This window comes from Anas acuta, unplaced genomic scaffold (genome assembly GCF_963932015.1).
Source record: "Anas acuta unplaced genomic scaffold, bAnaAcu1.1 SCAFFOLD_255, whole genome shotgun sequence".
Lineage (NCBI taxonomy): Eukaryota > Metazoa > Chordata > Aves > Anseriformes > Anatidae > Anas > Anas acuta.
In genome coordinates this window covers 51,719-66,528 of record NW_027076289.1, presented here as the reverse complement: position 1 = coordinate 66,528, position 14,810 = coordinate 51,719, and the positions used below count along the sequence as shown (strand labels likewise).

Genomic DNA, 14,810 nt, shown 5'->3' with positions numbered 1-14,810 from the left:
TTCCCAGTTGCTCTCTTACTGGGATTCCCAGTTCCCTGTTATTGGGGCACCCAGTAACCCCATTTGCCTCTTACTGGGGTCTCCCAGTTCCCCCAGTTCCCTCTTACTGGGCCTCCCAGTTGCCTTCTGGCTGGGATTCACAACTGTCATGGTATTGGGGCTCCCAGTTCCCCCAGTTAGCCTATTACTGGGGCTCCCAGTTCCCTCTTACTGGGGTTCCCAGTTACCTTGGTACTGGGCCTCCCAGTAACCCCATTTGCCTCTTACTGGAGTCTCCCAGTTCCCCCAGTTTCCTCTTACTGGGTCTCCCAGTTGCCTTCTTACTGGGATTCCCAGTTACCATGTTACTGGGCCTCCCAGTGCCCCCATTTGCCTCTCACTGGGGTTCCCAGTTTCCCCAGTTCCCTCTTACTGGGGCTCCCAGTTACCCCGTTACTGGGGCTCCAGTTACCTTGGTATCAGGGCTCCCAGTAACCCCATTTGCCTCTTACTGGGGCTCCCAGTTCCCCCAGTTTCCTGTTATTGGGGTTTCCCAGTTCCCCCAGTTCCTTCTTTCTAGGATTCCCAGTTGCCCTCTTACTGGGATTCCTAGTTACCATGTTACTGGGCCTCCCAGTTCCCCCCATTTTCCTCTTACTGGGACTCCCAGTTCCCCCAGTTTCCTGTTATTGGGGCTCCCAGTTCCCCCAGTTCCTTCTTACTGGGCCTCCCAGTTGCCTTCTTACTGGGATTCCAGTTAGCCTGTTACTGGGCCTCCCAGGTACCCCATTTGCCTCTTACTGGGGCTCCCAGTTACCCTGTTACTGGGATTCCCAGTTACCCCGTTACTGGGTCTCCCAGTTCCCCCATTTTCCTCTTACTGGGACTCCCAGTTACCCCAGTTTCCTGTTATTGGGGCTCCCAGTTCCCCCAGTTCCTTCTTTCTAGGATTCCCAGTTGCCCTCTTACTGGGATTCCCAGTTACCCCATTACTGGGGCTCCCAGTAACCCCAGTTCCCCCTCGCTGTCCCCCCAGCCCCTCCAGTGCTCCCAGTCTGGCCCAGTCCCTCCCAGTCCCCCCGGGGCTCGGGTTTTTTGGGGGGAGGGGGCAAATCCCGGGGGGTTTTGGGGTCCCCTATAGATTTTTTGGGGTCCCTTTTGGGGTTCCTTATAGGATTTTGGGGTCCCCTATAGGATTTTGGGGTCTCTTTTGGGGTCCCCTATAGGATTTTGGGGTCCCCTATAGGATTTTGGGGTCCCTTATAGGATTTTGGGGTCCTTTTGGGGTCCCCTATAGGATTTAGGGTCCCCTATAGATTTTTTGGGGTCCCGTATAGGATTTTGGGGTCCCTGTAGGATTTTGGGGTCCCTTATAGGGTTTCTGGGGTCCCTTACAGATTTTTTGGGGTCCCTTTTGGGGTCCCCTATAGGATTTTTGGGGTCCCCTATAGGATTTTGGGGTCCCCTATAGGATTTGAGGGAGGTCACCTATAGGTTTTTGGGGTCCCTATAGGATTTGGGGGCTCCCCTATAGGATTTTTGGGGCTCCCCATAGGATTTGGGCTTTACCCTATGGGGTTTGGGGTCCCCTATAGGATTTTTGGGGTCCCTATAGATTTTTTGGGGTCCCCTATAGGTTTTTGGGGTATTACCTTATGAGATTTGGGGTCCCCTATAGGATTTGGGGGCTCCCCTATAGGATTTTTGGGGCTCTCCTATAGGATTTGGGCTTTACCTATGGGGTTTGGGGTCCCCTATAGGTTTTTGGGGGGTTCCCCTATAGATTTTGGGGTTCCCTATAGGATTAGGGTCCTCTATAGATTTTTTGGGGTCCCTATAGGGTTTTGGGGGGATCCCCCTATAGGATTTGGGGTCCCTTTTAGGGTTTGGGGTCCCCTATAGGATTTGGGTGGGGTCCAATATAGGATTTCGGGTCCCTATAGATTTTTTGGGGTCCCCTATAGGATTTGAGGGAGGTCACCTATAGGATTTCGGGTCCCCTATAGGTTTTGGGGGGGGTCCCTATAGGATTTGGGGTTCCCCTATAGGTTTTGGGGGGTCCCTATAGCTTTTTTTGGGTCCTTTATAGCTTTTTTGGGGTTTCTTTGCCATTTTTTGGGTGGTTCTTTATAGGGTTTGGGGTCCCTATAGGGTTGGGGGGTCCCTATAGCTTTTTTGGGGGTTCTTCATCGTTTTTTGGGGTGTTTTTCTATAGGATTTGGGGCATCCCTTATAGGATTCGGGGGTCCCGTATCCCTATAGGATCGGGGGGCTCTCTATAGGGTTTGGGGGGTCCCTATAGGATTTGGGGTCCCCTATAGGATTTGAGGGAGGTCACCTATAGGATTTCGGGGTCCCCTATAGGTTTTTTGGGGTGTTACCTTATAAGATTTAGGGTCCCCTATAGGATTTTGGGGGCTCCCCTATAGGATTTGGGCCTTACCCTATGGGGTTTGGGGTCCCCTATAGATTTTCTGGGGTCCCCTATAGGATTTTGGGGGGTTACCCCTATAGGATTTAGGGTCTGCTATAGGTTTTGGGAGGCTTACCCTATAGGATTTTGGGGTCCCCTATAGGATTTGGTTGGGGTCCCATATAGGATTTTGGGGTCCCCTATAGGGTCTGGGGGGGTGGGCCCTATAGGATTTGGGGTCCCTATAGGATTTGGGGGGGCCCTATAGGATTTGGGGTCCCTATAGGATTTGGGGTCCCTATAGGATTTGGGGGGTCCCTATAGGATTTGGGGGGGCCCTATAGGATTTGGGGGGACCCTATAGGATCTGGGGGGTCCCTATAGGATTTGGGGTCCCCTATAGATTTTTTGGGGTCCCGTATAGGATTTTGGGTCCCCTGTAGGATTTTGGGGTCCCTTATAGGTTTTTGGGGTCCCCTATAGGGTTTCTGGGGTCCCTTATAGATTTTTTGGGGTCCCTTTTGGGGTCCCCTATAGGATTTTTGGGGTCCCCTATAGGATTTTGGGGTCCCCTATAGGATTTGAGGGAGGTCACCTATAGGTTTTTGGGGTCCCTATAGGATTTGGGGGCTCCCCTATAGGATTTTTGGGGCTCCCCATAGGATTTGGGCTTTACCCTATGGGGTTTGGGGTCCCCTATAGGATTTTTGGGGTCCCTATAGATTTTTTGGGGTCCCCTATAGGTTTTTGGGGTATTACCTTATGAGATTTGGGGTCCCCCTATAGGGTTTGGGGTCCCCCTATAGGGTTTGGGGTCCCCTATAGGATTCTCACCCCCCCCCTCTTTTTTTTACAGGTCGCAGCTGCGGACCCCCGGCGCCCGAAAAACCTTTTTTGGGGGGGGGGTCTCGACCCCATAAGCAGGATCACGACCCTATAGGCGGGGTCACGACCCTATAGGCGGGGTCACGACCCTATAGGCGGGGTCACGACCCTATAGGGGGCTCCTTGACCCCATAAGAGGGGTCACGACCCTATAGGGGGGTCGTGACCTTATAGGAGGGGTTGTGACCCTATAGGGGGGGTCTTGACCCTATAAACGGGGTCACGACCCTATAGGGGGGACCTTGACCCCATAAGGGGGGGGTCACGACCCTATAGGGGGGGTCTTGACCCTATAAGGGGGGGTCACGACCCTATAGGGGGGGTCACGACCCTATAGAGGGGGTCACGACCCTATAAGAGGGGTCGCGACCCTATAGGGGGGTCGTGACCTTATAGGAGGGGTTGTGACCCTATAAGCGGGGTCACGACCCTATAGGGGGTTTCTTGACCCTATAAGGGGGGGTCACGACCCTATAGGGGGGGTCACGACCCTATAGGGGGGGGTCACGACCCTATAGGGCCATGGCCGACCCCATCATGGACCTCTTCGACGACCCCAATCTTTTCGGGCTCGACCCCCTCCCCGACGACCCCCGCGACCCCATAGAAGAGGCTTTAGGGTTAGGGGGCTCCTGGACCCCCCCCCAAATCCCCCAAATCCCCCAAATCCTCCCCAAAATCCCCCAAATCCTCCCCCAAATCCCCCTCCCCCACCCCAAACCGCCCCCCCCCCCGAAATCCTCAGCCAGGGCAACCCCTTTATGGGGGGTGTCGGCCGCCCCCACCCCAAAAATCGTCATCCTAAAAGCCCCCCAAAACCCCCAAAACGCCCCCAATAATTTGGGGGGGGCCAAAATGACCCTGGCCAAGGTCCTCCCCGCCCCCCCCCCCGCCCTATAGGGGGGGTTTTGGGGTCGGGGGGGGGGCAAGGGGGGGTTTTGGGGTCCGGGGGGGGTCAAGGGGGGGTTTTGGGGTCCGGGGGGGGTCAAGGGGGGGTTTTGGGGTCCGGGGGGGGTCAAGGGGGGGTTTTGGGGTCGGGGGGGGGGCGCCCCGTGAAGCAGTTGGTGCTGCAGCCCCTAAAAACGGGGGGGGGGGCGCCCCTAAAACCGGCCGTCACCCTCAGCGCCGCGCCGGGACAGGTGAGGATTTTTGGGGGGGTTTTGGGGGTTTTGGGGGGTTTTGGGGTTTGGGGGGGGGGATTTGGGGTTGGGGGGGATGGGGGGCGGTGTTTGGGGGGTTGGGGGGAAGGGAGTTTGGGGGATTTGGGGTTTTGGGGTTTTTATGGGGTTTGGGGGGTTTGGGGGATTTGGGGGAAATTTGGGATTTGGGGTTTTTATGGGGTTTGGGGGGGATTTGGGGTTTGGGGAGATTTGGGGGGATTTGGGATTTTGGGGGTTTTTATGGGGTTTTGGGGGGATTTGGGGTTTGGGGAGATTTGGGGGGATTTGGGGTTTTTGTTTTTTTTATGGGGTTTGGGGGGGATTTGGGGGTTTTGGGAGATTTGAGGAGATTTGGGGTTTGGGGGGAATTTGGAGGAATTTGGGGTTTTGAGGGAGTTTGGGGGGTTTTGGGGCTTTTGGGGGGATTTGAGGGGATTTGAGGTTTTGGGGAGATTTGGGGGATTTGGGTTTTGGGGTTTGGGGGTGTTTGGGGGGATTTGAGGAGATTTGGGGGATTTGAGGGATTTGGGGGGATTTGGGGTTTTAGGGGTTTTGGGGGGATTTGGGGTTTGGGGGGAATTTGGAGGAATTTGGGGATTTGAGGGAATTTGGGGTTTGGGGGGGATTTGGGGTTTTGGGGCGTTTGGGGGGATTTGAGGGGATTTGGGGTTTTGGGGAGGTTTGGGGGGATTTGGGGTTTGGGGAGGATTTGGGGGGATTTGGGGTTTTAGGGGTTTTGGGGGGATTTGGGGTTTTGGGGGAGTTTGGGGGAATTTGGGTGACTTGAGGAGATTTGGGATTGGGGGAGATTTGGGATTTTGGAGGTGATTTGGGTTTTGGGGGGTTGGGGGGGTTTGGGGGGGGATTTGAGGGGAATTGGGGTTTGGGGAGGATTTGGGGGGATTTGGGGTTTTAGGGGATTTGAGGGGATTTGGGGTTTTGGGGGAGTTTGGGGGAATTTGGGATTTGAGGGATTTGGGGTTTGGGGAGGGTTTGGGGGGATTTGGGATTTTTGGGGTTTTGGGACTTCTGAGAGATTTGAGGGGAATTTGAGGTTTTGAGGGGATTTGGGTTTTCAGGGGTTTGGGGTGGATTTTGTGGGGTTTGGGGGGATTTGGGGTTTTTGGGGCTTTGGGGGGGATTTGGGGTTTGGGGAGGGTTTGGTGGGTTGTGGGGGAATTTGGGGTTTTGGGGGTTTGGGGGAAATTTGGGATTTTTGGGGAATTTGGGGTTTTGGGGGGATTTGAGGTGGATTTGGGGTTTGGTTGTGTCTTTTTGCCTCTCCATTTTTGTGTATTTCACCCTTTCCCCTATTTCTTTTCCCACCTTTGTCCATTTTTATCATTTCCTCCCTCTTTATTTTTACCATTTTTTCAATTTTTCCCCCCAAACCCAAAACCCCTCTAAAACCTTCCGAAACCTCCTAAAAACCCCGAATAAACTCCAAAAACCCCAAATTCCTCTTTTTTAGGGCGAATCCAAACGCATCACCTTGGTCCTCCAACAACCCCCCGCCCCAGGGGGGGGGCTCCGGACCCCCGCCCCCCCCGGGCCACCGCCACCTCCTTTTGGGCAACCTCCCCGGCAAACTGGTCCTGCAGGGCAACCAACTGGCGGCACTGGGCCAGGCCAAGGGGGGGCCCGGGCAGCCCCCCAAGGTGGTCACCATCCAACTCCAGGTCCAGCAGCCCCCCCCCGGGACCCCCGGGACCCCCTCGGCCGCCCCCCAAAAAATCCAGCTCCTCCAGCAGCCGCCTACTGGTTCTACTGGTGGCACTGGGAGCGGAACTGGGGGGACCGGCGGAGGAGCGGTGGCGGTGGTGCCGCAGGTGGTGGGGGGCGCGGGGCAGAGGCTGACGGTGCCCCTCAAGGTGGTGCTGCAGCCGCAGGTGAGTTTTTTGGGGAAAAAATGGGGATTTTGGGGTTTTGGGGTGGGAGAGGAGGTTTTGGGGTGGAATGATGGGTTTTGGGAGTTTTGGGGGAAGAAGAGTGGTTTTGGGGTGGGAGGAGCACAGTTGGGTGGTTTTGGGTGGGATGGGCGTCGTTGGGTGGTTTTGGGGTGGAATGATGGGTTTTGGGGGTTTTGGGGTGGAACGATGGGTTTTGGGGGAAGAAGAGTGGTTTTGGGGGAAAAAGAGTGGTTTTTGGGTGGGATGAGCGTTGTTGAGTTGTTTTGGGGTGGGATGGGCATTGTTGGGTGGTTTTGGGTGGGATGGGCATTGTTGGGTGGTTTTGGGTGGGATGAGTATCGTTGGGTGGTTTTGGGGTGGAATGATGGGTTTTGGGGGTTTTGGGGTGGAACGATGGGTTTTGGGGAAGAAGAGTGGTTTTGGGGGAAAAAGAGTGGTTTTTGGGTGGGATGAGCATTGTTGAGCTGTTTTGGGGTAGGATGAGTATCGTTGACTTCTTTTGGGGTGCGATGAGTATTTTGGGTGGTTTTGGGGTCACATGAAGGATTTGGGGGGTTTTGGGGTGGAACGATGGGTTTCGGGGGGTTTTGAGGCAGGAGGAGGGGTTTTGGGGTGATTTTGGGGCAGGAGGAGGCGTTTTGGGGGTGGTGCCGCAGGTGGTGGGGGGCGCGGGGCAGAGGCTGACGGTGCCCCTCAAGGTGGTGCTGCAGCCGCAGGTGAGTTTTGGGGGAAAAAAACGAGATTTTGGGGTTTTGGGGCGGGATAAAGGGTTTTGGGAAGGTTTGGGGGAAAAATAGGGGGTTTTGGGGGGTTTGGGGTGGTTTGGGGAAGGAGAGTGGAGTTGGGTGGGTGGTTTTGGGTGGGATGGGCGTCGTTGGGTGGTTTTGGGGTGGAATGATGGGTTTTGGGAGTTTTGGGGGAAGAAGAGTGGTTTTGGGGGAAGAAGAGTGGTTTTGGGGTGGGAGGAGCGCAGTTGGGTGGTTTTTGGGTAGGATGAGTATCGTTGACTTCTTTTGGGGTGCAATGAGTATTTTTGGGTGGTTTTGGGGTCACATGAGGGATTTGGGGGGTTTTGGGGTGGAACGATGGGTTTCGGGGGGTTTTGGGGCAGGAGGAGGGGTTTTGGGGTGATTTTGGGGCAGGAGGAGGCGTTTTGGGGGTGGTGCCGCAGGTGGTGGGGGGCGCGGGGCAGAGGCTGACGGTGCCCCTCAAGGTGGTGCTGCAGCCGCAGGTGAGTTTTTTGGGGGAAAAAACCAAGATTTTGGGGTTTTGGGGCGGGAGAGAAGGTTTTGGGAAAAACAGGGGGTTTTGGGGGAGTTTGGGGTGGGAATAGGGGTTTTGGGGTGGTTTGGGGGAAGGAGAGTGGAGTTGGGTGGTTTTGGGTGGGATGGGCGTCGTTGGGTGGTTTTGGGGTGGAATGATGGGTTTTGGGGGTTTTGGGGTGGAACGATGGATTTTGGGGAGTTTTGGGGTGGAATGAGAGATTTGGGGTGGTTTTGGGGTAGGAGGAGGAGTTTTGGGGGAAAAAGAGTGGTTTTGGGGTGGGAGGAGCGCAGTTGGGTGGTTTTGGGTGGGATGGGCATCGTTGGGTGGTTTTGGGGTGGAATGATGAGTTTTGGGGGTTTTGGGGTGGGATGAACGGTTTTGGAGTAGGAGGAGGGGTTTTGGGGGAAAAAGAGTGGTTTTTGGGTGGGATGAGCGTTGTTGAGTTGTTTTGGGGTGGGATGGGTGTTGTTGGGTGGTTTTGGGTACAATGAGTATCGTTGAGTTGTTTTGGGGTGGAATGATGAGTTTTGGGGGTTTTGGGGTGGGATGAAAGTTTTTGAGGGGTTTTGGGGTGGAACGATGGGTTTTGGGGGTTTTGGGGGAAGAAGAGTGGTTTTGGGGTGGGAGGACTGCAGTTGGGTGTTTTTGGGGTGGGATGGGCATCGTTGGGTGGTTTTGGGGTGGGATGATGGGTTTTGGGGGTTTTGGGGTGGGATGAACGGTTTTGGGGTGGGAGGAGGGGTTTTGGGGGAAAAAGAGTGGTTTTTGGGTGGGATGAGCATTGTTGAGCTGTTTTGGGGTAGGATGAGTATCGTTGACTTCTTTTGGGGTGCGATGAGTAGTTTTGGGTGGTTTTGGGGTCACATGAGGGATTTGGGGGGTTTTGGGGTGGAACGATGGGTTTCGGGGGGTTTTGGGGCGGGAGGAGGGGTTTTGGGGTGATTTTGGGGCAGGAGGAGGCGTTTTGGGGTGGTGCCGCAGGTGGTGGGGGGCGCGGGGCAGAGGCTGACGGTGCCCCTCAAGGTGGTGCTGCAGCCGCAGGTGAGTTTTTTGGGGGAAAAAAACGAGATTTTGGGGTTTTGGGGTGGGAGAGGAGGTTTTGGGGTGGAATGATGGGTTTTGGGAGTTTTGGGGGAAGAAGAGTGGTTTTGGGGTGGGAGGAGCGCAGTTGGGTGGTTTTGGGTGGGATGAGTATCGTTGGGTGGTTTTGGGGTGGAATGATGGGTTTTGAGGGTTTTGGGGTGGGACTAAGGGTTTTGGGGGGTTTTGGGGTGGGAAGAGGGGTTTTGGGGGAAAAAGAGTGGTTTTGGGGTGGGATGAGCGTTGTTGAGTTGTTTTGGGGTGGGATGGGCGTTGTTGGGTGGTTTTGGGTGGGATGAGTATCGTTGGGTGGTTTTGGGGTGGAATGATGAGTTTTGGGGGTTTTGGGGTGGGATGAGAGATTTGGGGTGGTTTTGGGGTGGAATGATGGGTTTTGGGGGTTTTGGGGTGGTTTTGGGGTGGTTTTGGGGAAGGAGAGTGGGGTTGGGTGGTTTTGGGTGGGATGGGCATCGTTGGGTGGTTTTGGGGTGGAATGATGAGTTTTGGGGGTTTTGGGGTGGAACGATGGGTTTTGGGGGAAGAAGAGTGGTTTTGGGGGAAAAAGAGTGGTTTTGGGGTGGGATGAGCATTGTTGAGCTGTTTTGGGGTAGGATGAGTATCGTTGACTTCTTTTGGGGTGCGATGAGTATTTTTGGGTGGTTTTGGGGTCACATGAGGGATTTGGGGCGTTTTGGGGTGGAACGATGGGTTTCGGGGGGTTTTGGGGTGGGAGGAGGGGTTTTGGGGTGATTTTGGGGCAGGAGGAGGCGTTTTGGGGGTGGTGCCGCAGGTGGTGGGGGGCGCGGGGCAGAGGCTGACGGTGCCCCTCAAGGTGGTGCTGCAGCCGCAGGTGAGTTTTTTGGGGGAAAAAAAGGAGATTTTGGGGTTTTGGGGTGGGAGAGAAGGTTTTGGGGAAAAACGGGGTTTTGGGGGAGTTTGGGGTGGGAATAGGGGTTTTGGGGTGGTTTTGGGGAAGGAGAGTGGAGTTGGGTGGTTTTGGGTGGGATGGGCATCGTTGGGTGGTTTTGGGGTGGAATGATGGGTTTTGGGGGTTTTGGGGTGGAACGATGGGTTTTGGGGGAAGAAGAGTGGTTTTGGGGGAAAAGAGTGGTTTTGGGGTGGGATGAGCATTGTTGAGCTGTTTTGGGGTAGGATGAGTATCGTTGACTTCTTTTGGGGTGCGATGAGTATTTTTGGGTGGTTTTGGGGTCACATGAGGGATTTGGGGGGTTTTGGGGTGGAATGATGGGTTTCGGGGGGTTTTGGGGTGGGAGGAGGGGTTTTGGGGTGGTTTTTGGGGAAAAAGAGTGGTTTTGGGGTGGGAGGAGTGCAGTTGGGTGGTTTTGGGCTGGAACGGAGTGAATTTGGGTGGTTTTGGGTAGAGAAAAGCACATTTTGGTTGGTTTTGGGTTGAGAAGAGCACATTTTGGTTGTTTTTGCGTAGAGAAAAGCACGTTTTGGTTGGTTTTGGGTGCGATAAATGCAGTTGGGTTGTTTTTGGGGTGGAAATGATCACATTTGGGTTGTTTTTGGGTAGAGATGAACATATTTGGGTTGGTTTTGGGTAGAGAAGAGCACGTTTGGGTTGGTTTTGGGTGTAATAAATGCAGTTGTGTTGTCTTTGGGGTGGAGAAGAGCACATTTGGGTTGGTTTTGGGTAGCGAAAAGCACGTTTTGGTTGGTTTTGGGTAGAGAAGAGCACATTTTGGGTTGTTTTTTGGTGGGATAAATGTCGTTGGGTTGTTTTTGGGGTAGAGATGAGCACGTTTATCTGATTCTACAGCCCATATACGAGCGCCAATTTAGTGTTCTGAGAAGACTGTGGCAGTTTTAGTTTAATTTTAATATCCTGAGAACAGAATTGAGACTGAAGACTGTCAGTAATAGGCTGACTAAAAGTAATTGGTTTGCAGGAAAAAACTTTTTTATTATTTTATTGTATTGTATTTTTTACTGATGATCTGTGAGACTTCCTGTAGAACATTTCACAGTCCTCCTAATTTGAAACCAGATACTGCAATAAATTCAAAATCCAGTCTGTGTGTACAGAGCAGAACTAGCAGGACCCATGTCACCCCCAAGAAAAGTTATGCCAGAGGTTTCACAAATGAATTCTTGGTTTCACAAGAGATGAAACGTGTTGCCTCAGATTACTTATTAATAAAGAGCACATTTTGGGTTGTTTTTTGGTGCAATAACCGCCGTTGGGTTGTCTTTGGGGTGGAGAAGAGCACATTTGGGTTGTTTTTGGGTGGGATAAACACCATTGGGTTGTTTTTGGGTGAAGTTGCGCACAGTTAAGTTGGTTTTGGGGTGCAAATGAGCACATTTGGGTTGGTTTTGGGTGCGATAACCGTTGTTGGGTTGGTTTTGGGGTGGAGAAGAGCACATTTGGGTTGGTATTGGGTAGAGAAAAGCACATTTTGGTTGGTTTTGGGTGCGATAACTGCCGTTGGGTCATTTTTGGGGTGAAGAAGAGCCCATTTGGGTTGTTTTTGGGTAGAGATGAGCGTATTTGTGTTGGTTTTGGGTAGAGAAAAGCACATTTTGGTTAGTTTTGGGTCGAGAAGAGCACATTTGGGTTGGTTTTGGGTGCGATAACCGTTGTTGGGTCATTTTTGGGGTGGAGAAGAGCCCATTTGGGTTGTTTTTGGGTAGAGATGAGCATGTTTGGGTTGGGTTTGGGTAGAGATGAGCACATTTGGGTTGTTTTTGGGTGTAATAAATGCAGTTGGGTTGTCTTTGGGATGGAGAAGAGCACATTTGGGTTAGTTTTGGGTCAAGAACAGCATGTTTTGGTTGGTTTTGGGTAGAGAAGAGCACATTTGGGTTGGTTTTGGGTAGAGATGGGTGAATTTAGGTTGGTTTTGGGTGTGATAAACACCGTTGGGTTGTTTTTGGGTGAAGTTGAGCGCAGTTAAGTTGGTTTTGGGGTGCAAATGAGCACATTTGGGTTGGTTTTGGGTAGAGATGAGCACATTTGGGTTGGTTTTGGGTGCGATAACTGCCGTTGGGTCATTTTTGGGGTGGAGAAGAGCCCATTTGGGTTGGTTTTGGGTAGAGAAAAGCACGTTTTGGTTGGTTTTGGGTGCAATAATCGCTGTTTTGTTGTTTTTGGGGTAGAGATGAGCATGTTTGGGTTGGTTTTGAGTAGAGATGAGCATATTTGGGTTGGTTTTGGGTAGAGAAAAGCACATTTTGGTTAGTTTTGGGTAGAGAAGAGCACATTTTGGTTGGTTTGGATGCAATAAATGCAGTTGGGTTGGTTTTGGGGTGGAAATGATCACATTTGGGTTGATTTTGGGTAGAGATGAATGAATTTGGTTTGGTTTTGGGTAGAGAAAAGCACATTTTGGTTGTTTTTGCGTAGAGAAAAGCACGTTTTGGTTGGTTTTGGGTGCAATAAATACAGTTGGGTTGTTTTTGGGGTGGAAATGATCACATTTGGGTTGGTTTTGGGTAGCGAAAAGCACATTTGGGTTAGTTTTGGGTAGAGATGAGCACATTTGGGTTGGTTTTGGGTCGAGAACAGCACGTTTTGGTTGGTTTTGGGTAGAGATGATCATATTTGGGTTGGTTTTGGGTAGAGAAAAGCACATTTTGGTTAGTTTTGGGTCGAGAAGAGCACATTTTGGGTTGTTTTTTGGTGCGATAACTGCCGTTGGGTCATTTTTGGCGCGAAGAAGACCCCGTTTGCTCCCTTTTCCTTGCCGAACCTCCATTTTTGGGGGGCCGTTCCCCCAATTTTTTAGGCCGGCTCATCTCAGGGCGGCTCGGCGGGCTTATCGGTGGTCAAAGTCCTGAGCAGCAGCGAGGTGGCCGCGTTGGCCGCCCCCCCGGGCTCGCGGGGGGTTTCGGAGGAGAGCCGCAAATTGGAGCACCAAAAAAAACAGGAGAAAGCCAACCGCATCGTGGCCGAAGCCATCGCCCGCGCCCGAGCCCGGGGCGAGCAGAACATCCCCCGGGTGCTCAACGAGGACGAGCTCCCCAGCGTGCGCCCCGAGGAGGAAGGGGAACGAAAACGGAGGAGGAAAGGGGGCGGCGAACGCGGAGGCCCCAAAGAGGAGAGACCCCGAAAGGGGAAGGGGCAGGGGGGCGCCGGGAAGAGCAAGGGGCGCAGCAAGCCCAGGTGAGTGGGGGGCGGGAAGGTTTTTTGGGGCGTGTTTGGGCTTGGGGGTGGTCATTTTTGACTTTTCTGGCCATATTTGGTCTTCGTGGTCGTCATTGTTGATTTTTTTGGCCATATTTGATCTTCATGGTTGCCATCATTGACTTTTTTTGGCCATAGTTGACTTTTTTGGCCATCGTTGATTTTTTGGCCATATTTGGTCTTCGTGGTGGTCGTCGTTGAGGTTTTTGGCCATATTTGGTCTTCATTTTGGCCATCGTTGGTCTTCCTGGTGGTCATTGTAGAGTTTTTTGGCCATATTTGGTCTTCCTGGTGGTCATTGTTGAGTTTTTTGGCCATATTTGGTCTTCGTGGTGGTCATCGTTGACTTTTCTGGCCATATTTGGCCTTCGTGGTGGCCATCGTTGACTTTTTTGGCCATATTTGGTCTTCGTGGTGGCCATCGTTGACCTTTTTTGGCCATCGTTGACTTTTTTGGCCATATTTGGTCTTCGTGGTGGTCATCATTGACTTTTTTGGCCATATTTGTTCTTTGTGGTGGTCGTCGTTGACTTTTTTGGCCATATTTGGTCTTCGTGGTGGTCGTTGTTGAGTTGTTTGGCCATATTTGGTCTTCGTGGTGGTCATCATTGACTTTTTTTGGCCATTGTTGACCTTTTTGGCCATTGTTGGTCTTCAGGTTGCCCATCGTTGACCTTTTTTGGCCATTGTTGACCTTTTTGGCCATATTTGGTCTTCATGGTGGTGATAATTGACTTTTTTGGCCATATTTGGTCTTCGTGTTGGCCATCCTTGAACCTTTTTGGTCATCGTTCGTCTTCGTGATGGTCATTGTTGACTTTTTTTGGCCATATTTGGTCTTCGTGGTGGGCATTGTTGAGTTTTTTGGCCATATTTGGTCTTCATGGTTGCCATCATTGACTTTTTTGGCCATCGTTGACCCCTTTTTGGCCATTGTTGACCTTTTTGGCCATATTTGGTCTTTATGGTGGTCGTTGTTGAGGTTTTTGGCCATATTTGGTCTTCATTTTGGCCATCGTTGGTCTTCCTGGTGGTCATTGTTGAGTTTTTTGGCCATATTTGGTCTTTGTGGTGGTCGTTGTTCAGTTTTTTGGCCATATTTGGTCTTCGTGGTGGTCATCGTTGACTTTTTTGGCCATATTTGGTCTTTGTGGTGGCCATTGTTGACTTTTTTGGCCATATTTGGTCTTTGTGGTGGTCATCATTGACTTTTTTGGCCATATTTGGTCTTTGTGGTGGCCATCGTTGACCTTTTTTGGCCATTGTTGACTTTTTTGGCCATATTTGGTCTTCATGGTGGTGATAATTGACTTTCTTGGCCATCGTTGACTTTTTTGGCCATATTTGGTCTTCGTGGTGGTCGTCGTTGACTTTTTTGGCCATATTTGGTCTTCGTGGTGGTCGTCGTTGACTTTTTTGGCCATATTTGGTCTTCGTGGTGGCCATTGTTGATTGTTTTGGCCATATTTGGTCTTCCTGGTGGCCATTGTTGACCTTTTTGGCAATTGCTGACTTTTTTGGCCATATTTGGTCTTTGTGGTGGACCTCGTTGAGTTTTTTGGGCGTATTTGGTCTTTGTGGTGGTCGTCGTTGAGTTTTTTGGCCATATTTGGTCTTTATGTTGGCCATCGTTGACTTTTTTTGGCCATTGTTGACTTTTTTGGCCGTATTTGGTCTTTGTAGTGGTCATTGTTGAGTTTTTTGGCCATATTTGGTCTTTGTGGTGGTCGTCGTTGACTTTTTTGGCCATATTTGGTCTTTATGTCGGCCATCGTTGACCTTTTTTGGCCATCGTTGACCTTTTTGGCCGTATTTGGTCTTTGTGGTGGCCATTGTTGACTTTTGGCCAAATTTTGGCCTCATCGACCCCAAATTTTGGCCTCTAAACCACCTTTTGGCCTCATCGACCCCAACTTTTGGCCTCTAAACCAACTTTTGGCGTTGTCGACCCCAAATTTTGGCCTCTA

General features: G+C 51.9%; 1 protein-coding gene and 2 long non-coding RNA genes across 3 annotated transcripts in view; 2 read left to right on the top strand and 1 right to left on the bottom strand.

The window, feature by feature from the left end:
• Positions 1-3,354: 3,354 nt before the first annotated feature.
• LOC137849248 (uncharacterized) lies at positions 3,355-3,853 on the bottom strand. Its single transcript, XR_011091821.1, has 3 exons — positions 3,727-3,853; positions 3,547-3,666; positions 3,355-3,465 (listed from the first exon to the last, which is right to left on the bottom strand). It is a non-coding gene; the product is annotated as an uncharacterized lncRNA (long non-coding RNA).
• A 269-nt stretch (positions 3,854-4,122) lies between these two features.
• The window catches only part of CHD8 (chromodomain helicase DNA binding protein 8), a gene marked incomplete at its 5' end in the record, with an annotated part of 59,317 nt that continues 48,629 nt past the window's right edge, over positions 4,123-14,810 (top strand). Inside the window, 4 exon segments of the mRNA XM_068668782.1 lie at positions 4,123-4,416; positions 5,909-5,950; positions 5,952-6,326; positions 12,446-12,822. Of these exon segments, the coding sequence (XP_068524883.1) occupies positions 4,123-4,416; positions 5,909-5,950; positions 5,952-6,326; positions 12,446-12,822 (1,088 nt within the window).
• On the top strand, positions 10,863-12,309 carry LOC137849247 (uncharacterized). The gene is made up of 2 exons (XR_011091820.1): positions 10,863-11,491; positions 11,616-12,309. It is a non-coding gene; the product is annotated as an uncharacterized lncRNA (long non-coding RNA).